Source organism: Neofelis nebulosa, chromosome 2 (assembly GCF_028018385.1).
Source record: "Neofelis nebulosa isolate mNeoNeb1 chromosome 2, mNeoNeb1.pri, whole genome shotgun sequence".
NCBI lineage: Eukaryota > Metazoa > Chordata > Mammalia > Carnivora > Felidae > Neofelis > Neofelis nebulosa.
In genome coordinates, this window is record NC_080783.1 from 8,344,658 (window position 1) to 8,350,109 (window position 5,452).

Sequence of the window (5,452 nt, forward strand, 5' to 3'; positions counted from 1 at the left end):
CGCGAGCTCGTGCACACCCCCACCCGACCCCGCTCACGGGCGCGTCAGGCTCCACGGGAATGCACCATTAGCCGGCATGCTTCTCCCCTCCAGCGCCCCGTCCAGGGGGCGTCTCTCTGTGGTCTCTGCTTTAATCCTGGCACCCACATCCCTCTAAAGCCCTTCAAGCAGTCCTGTGTACCCACCAGCAAGAGGGAGGAACAAGCCGTGTCTTCAGAAATCTCTGGCAACCTGGGCCCCGGACACTCTCTGATGGAAATGGTGACAGGAAGTTTCACACCAGAAAACAACCACCTCCTTTTATTGAGAAAACAGAGTTGATCCCACAGTCGCTTCCCAGGTGACTCCACCCTGAGAAATGAGGTGGCATCCTTCTGCACCCATCCACAAGGACCCCCGGCCCCGGGCGAGGCGGAACACAAGGGTCCCTCCATCCCCTCCCAGGGGCACACGCTGGTCTGCTCAGGCCCTGGAGAAGTAGGCGTGCAGGGAGGGCAGGGTTCTGGGGGTGGGGGGGGCGCTGTGACGGGCATGGGGGTGCTCTGGGGGGAGGCGAGTGGCCGAGGGAGGTGGACTCTTGCTGGAATGAGGGAAGGGGAGGGAAGAATACCGCCATCTCCCGAGGCCTGGCACTCTTTCCTTCCAGATTCTTCATAAATAAAACTTCACAGTAGTAGAGGAACGTCCATCTCCAGGGCCAAACCAGCTGGTTTCCGGCCGGGGAGCCAGGCCTCAGTGGGACCGCACGAGGGCCCTGGGCCGGTGGGGCAGCACCGTGACCGCGGGGGGCTGGAGCACTGCTCTCTGGCCCTGTGTCAGGGGCGGGGGAGTGGGGGGGGGCTGCGGCCCGCCCGCAGGTTCTGAGGATCGCTGAGGTAGTCGGAGCGGCCAGCCGCGCGTCCAGACAGGGGCAGATGGAGCATCACAGGCCACGGCCAGGAGTCAGGCCCCCTGGGAGCAGACACTGAGCAGCAACTCCAGGCGGGTCTGGGGGGCGGGAGTGGCGCTGAGGGCCTTCTGAGGTTCCGTCTCCTGGAGACCCAGGGGCAGGGACTGTGGGGGAAGGGGGGGCCTGTGAGCCTGCACAGGGCTGAGCTTCTCCTGAAAGGGCTGCTTGGGCCCAGCGGGGGGGAGACTGAGGCATTTCATGGGAGAAAGAGAATCTTCTCTGTGAAGATGAGAGGGCCACCACAGACCCGTCCGGGGTCAGGCCTAACCCAGGTACCTGAGCACCGGCTTCCTTCAGAGACCGCCAGGGCCTCCACCAGGTCACGGGGAGCCAAGCAGGGCACCCAGGTTAGGAGGGCGACCAGTGGCTGGTGGCCTGGTTCCCAAGATGATCCTCCCGCGGTCCGGGCAGTTCCCAACAGTCCTGGGCCTCAGCTCCACTTTCTGGGGAGTGTCCGCGCAGGGAGGCCTCATTCCGGCTAACTGCACCCCATCACACCCAGGGGCGCACACGGCCCAAACCCTCCAGCTCCCTGCAGGGGACCACAGACCACGTCCTGGCTTTGCGGCTCTGGCCCCATGATTTCTGGGGCTCAGGAACACCTGCCCTCGCCTGGCCCGGTGGTCGGGCCGGGGTCAGAGCACCTGCAGCTTGCGGGAGCAGGTGAGGTTGCCGTGCACCAGCCCCCACATAGCCAGCAGCTCGGCGGGCAGCAACTTGTGCACCACAAGCATGGAGCGGAAAAAGCAGGGTTCCTTGTTCATGCGGCTGTTGCGGTTCCGAGAGATGCCGAAAGTCTTGAAGCCCTCGTGGGCCGTGGGCTGCACGCCCAGCACCTCCAGACACATGCCCAGGAAGACGTCGTCGATGGGGTACAGCTCCAGGGTGTCGCAGGCGTGATGCAGGCGCCGGGCCAGGCTGCCGGCCATGAGGAAGCCCCCTCCGCCCGCGTACGGCGGGTAGCTGGCCTTGCTGTACAGAACCCCCGGGATGTAGTATTTGTTGTCCTTCTTGCGGATCGGCCTGGCGTGCTGCAGGACGTCGCCCACAAACAGGTCTTCCTGTGGCTGCCGGTCCGCCAGAAATTCGAGCAGGTTGGGGGGATTGACGAAGACATCGTCGTCGCCCTTGAAGATGAAGTGAACTTTGGGGCAGTAGATGTCAAACCACTTGAGGAAGTGGATCTCCTTGAGGGTCAGGTTGAAGAAGCTGTCGAGAAAGTCCCACTGCAGGATGTCGCCGTAGAGACGGTCTTCGTAGGCCAGCAGCTGCTGGTAGTGGGCCCGCTCCTCCTGCTTGGAGGCCGTTCCCAGCAGGAAGAGGGTGTGCACAGCGCCGCGGCCCCTGCCCACCGTCTCCTGCTCACGGCCCCAGGTCTGGCGGATGGCCTCGCGGCGGTCGTGCTGCGTGATGACCGACTTGACCACCACCAGCAGGTAGACGTCACCGTGGCACTTCTCTGGGTGGTTCAGCAGCATGGGGAAGTATCGGCAGTGGCGATAGGACAGAAACTGCCGGAAGTGTGGTTCCAGGCCCTGGAACCAGGGCTGGTGGGTCAAGTTGACATTGACCGAGCAGTTAGTGATGTTGATGTCCCAAGTCTGGGGCCCTCGTGAGGCCATGGGCGTGGGGGCAACCGCATCCTTCGGGTTCTTCCAGAAACTGTTGGGGTTCACCAGGTGTCCGCTTGGTTTCTGAGCCTTTGGTGGCTCTAGAGTGGGGGGCGGGGGTGCCTGCAGAAACTGGTTGGGAGTCAGACTGCGCTGGAATACCGTTACGGCCACCAGCAGGGCCAGGGACAGGCACACACTCTTGTAGACGGTTTTCTTCCTAGGGGTGAGGGGATGGAGGGTGGTTCAGAGGAGAGAGGAAGGGGTGAGTCCCCTGTGACTCTCCAGCAGCCTTGTTCGGAGCTGCAGTCCCAGATGGGCATGTGGAGCCTGGACACAGACTCAGGTCCTGCGGCCCGAGTGGTCAGAGGAGGGTCCTGCCTTCTCCCCCACCCTGACTTCCCTCTTCCAGGACCAGGGCAACCTCGATGCACGAAGTTTAAGTACAAGCATTGTGGAGTCGGGCTGCAGGGGTTCAAATCTTGGCTCTGCCACTTATAAGCTTAGTGACTCTGAGTGGGTCCCCTTAACCTCTCCAAACTGTCATTTCTTTTTCCCCGGCATGAGGATAACAACAAGGAATTGGAGTGCTGTCTAATGTGCCTGGCACACAGTGGGTATGCAGTCCGGGGATGCTGTGCGTCTACAAGGACGACCTCTGGTGGAGACTTTCTGCCTGTTCCCCGACCCCGGCAAGGCACCCGGTTTGCTTTCATTTCTCTGTGCAAACTTCATGACCCATTGGGGTGAACCATCCTGGGGGGCAGAGACAGCACCCGCTCTACAGCTTGGGAGCTCAGGAACCTCTGGGGGGACACCAGGGAGAGTGTCTAACGTGGGACCTGAAGAAGCCTGTCCCTTCCCCTTCCACCCCATCCATTTGATCCAACGCACAATAGCTGCCCTCATGGCCGAGCGAGGCCCGAGAATGGGACAAGGGTCTCCTGCCGTCTTACCGGCTCTGCTCAGCTTGGGCCCCACTCTCCCCCTAGGAGAGATGGCGTTCCCCCAGCTCTGCCTCCCCGGGGAAGGGAACACATTCAGACCTCCACTCTCCAGCGACCCTCTTTGTCCACAGAGCTCCTACCACACCAATTTCGGAAGCAAAAATTAGAGCTTTTTGCTAGAGATGCTGGCAGGCCCAAGGCAGGGGGCCTGAGCCCTGGGGCCCCAGGACCCTCTCTCCTCAGCTCACACTCTGGAGGTGGCTAGGCCTCCTGGCCTGGTCTCTCTTGTGGAGACACAGGGGCTGGGGGCTTTGGGGACACAGGCAGTCCAGAAGTGTGGCGTCACAGGGCCAGGCCAAGAGGGAGACAGCCCCAACCTCCAGAGGGGGAGCCGCAGGGCAAATGGAAGAAATAGACTGCGATGTGGCATTACAGGGATGCTGGAGAAGTTGGGGGTGGCCCTCATGCCTGGCTAGTTGAAAGTTCAGGCACCCAGGGCTGGTAAATGCTGAGCCCCCTGGAGCGATGTTTTCCCATGGAGTCCCAAGGGTTCCGGTTTATGGGGTAGGAGGAAGACTGGGTCACCCCAGGTGCTGGAGTGGGGGTGTGACCCAAGACTCGACCCTCCCAAGGGGGACAGCAGAATGTTCTGGGTCAGGGTCTCTTGCCCCAGGCGTTTCAGCGAAACACCCCTTCCCCTGAGTCTGGGAGGTCGGGACTGGAGGAAGTCCGGCGGGGGTCACCCCAGGGGAAGGGGATGCGGGCGAGACCCCTCTGCCCAGGCCTATCCACCTGCACCACCCCACTCCATTTGTAGGACTGAAGTCCCTCAGGGGAGTAAAGAGAAGGGGACAGGGGGAGTGGGGCTGGAGGCCCGAGCTCCCCCGGAGGAAGGAAAGCCCCTCGGGGCGGGGGGGGGGGGGGGTGGGGGGGTGGGGAAGAGGGGAGAGGACGGCGGTCGCCCAGGACGCAGGAGGCCCTCAGAACGGGAGACGCGACCGGGCTGCCGGAGAGCCCTTGAGTCCCCAAAGCCCGGGGTCCCGAGGTGGGCTCAGGGTGCCGCGGGCCCCGGGCCGGGGCAGAGCCGAGGGGCCGCCGGCGAGGGCAGCGCGCACGGGCTCCGCGGAGCCCGGCCGCGTCCGGCTGGTGCGGGCGCCGCACAACCCCGGGCATCCCGGCCGCCGCCGCCGCCGCCGAGCCCGTCCGTCCCGGGAAACTGAGGCCAGCCCCGGGGCACCCGGCGCGGCATCCTCCCATCCCCGAGAGCCGCCCGGCTCCCCCCCCCCCCCCCCCCCCACCGTGCATCCCGGACCTCGGGGGAGGGAGCCCAGGGTCCCCGCGCCCCCCGGCCCGGCCTCCCGCCCGACGGCCCGGCCGGGTCCCCCACTCACCACAGAGACATGGCGGCCCGGGCCGGGGCGGCGGCGGAGCGGGGCGCGCGGGTCGCAGCTCTGGGCGCCGCGGCTCGGGGACGGCGGGCGGGGACGAGGACGGGGCGGGCGAGAGCGAAGGCCGGGCCGCGCCCCCGCCGCGACTTTCCACTTCCCCGCGGCCGGAGGAGGGACCGGGAGGGGCGGCGGCGGCCCAGGTGCGTTAACCCCTTCGGCGCCCCCGGCCCTCCAGCCCCTCGGCCGCCGGGCCAGCCCTCCGCACTGCGGCGAGCGCCGGTGGCCCATTTCCTAGAGGCGGAACCCGAGGCCCGACCGGGAGTGGGGACCTCGGAGCCCACGAGGATCGCTCCCGTCACCCCTGCCCCCGGGTACTCGGTTTCCCCCGCGGAGCTTCCATGGGGTCGTCGGCCCTTCTGGAAGACTGTGAACCAGGACACCACCCACCTGCAACCTTCCTGGCGCCCCGCGGTCCCCACCGGCTCCCTCTGGCCCTATTAGGACTTTTTTTTCCGTGGTAGGGGAGGCAAAGGAAGACAAAGCTTCCTTTTCCCCCTC

General features: G+C 65.2%; 1 protein-coding gene across 1 annotated transcript; it reads right to left on the bottom strand.

Moving 5' to 3' along the window:
• Positions 1-272: 272 nt before the first annotated feature.
• Positions 273-5,452, bottom strand: B3GNT7 (UDP-GlcNAc:betaGal beta-1,3-N-acetylglucosaminyltransferase 7). The gene is made up of 2 exons (XM_058701589.1): positions 4,898-5,452; positions 273-2,779 (listed from the first exon to the last, which is right to left on the bottom strand). The coding sequence occupies exons 1-2, from the start codon at positions 4,906-4,908 to the stop codon at positions 1,585-1,587; spliced, it is 1,206 nt and encodes a 401-aa protein (XP_058557572.1). The 5' UTR covers positions 4,909-5,452; the 3' UTR covers positions 273-1,584.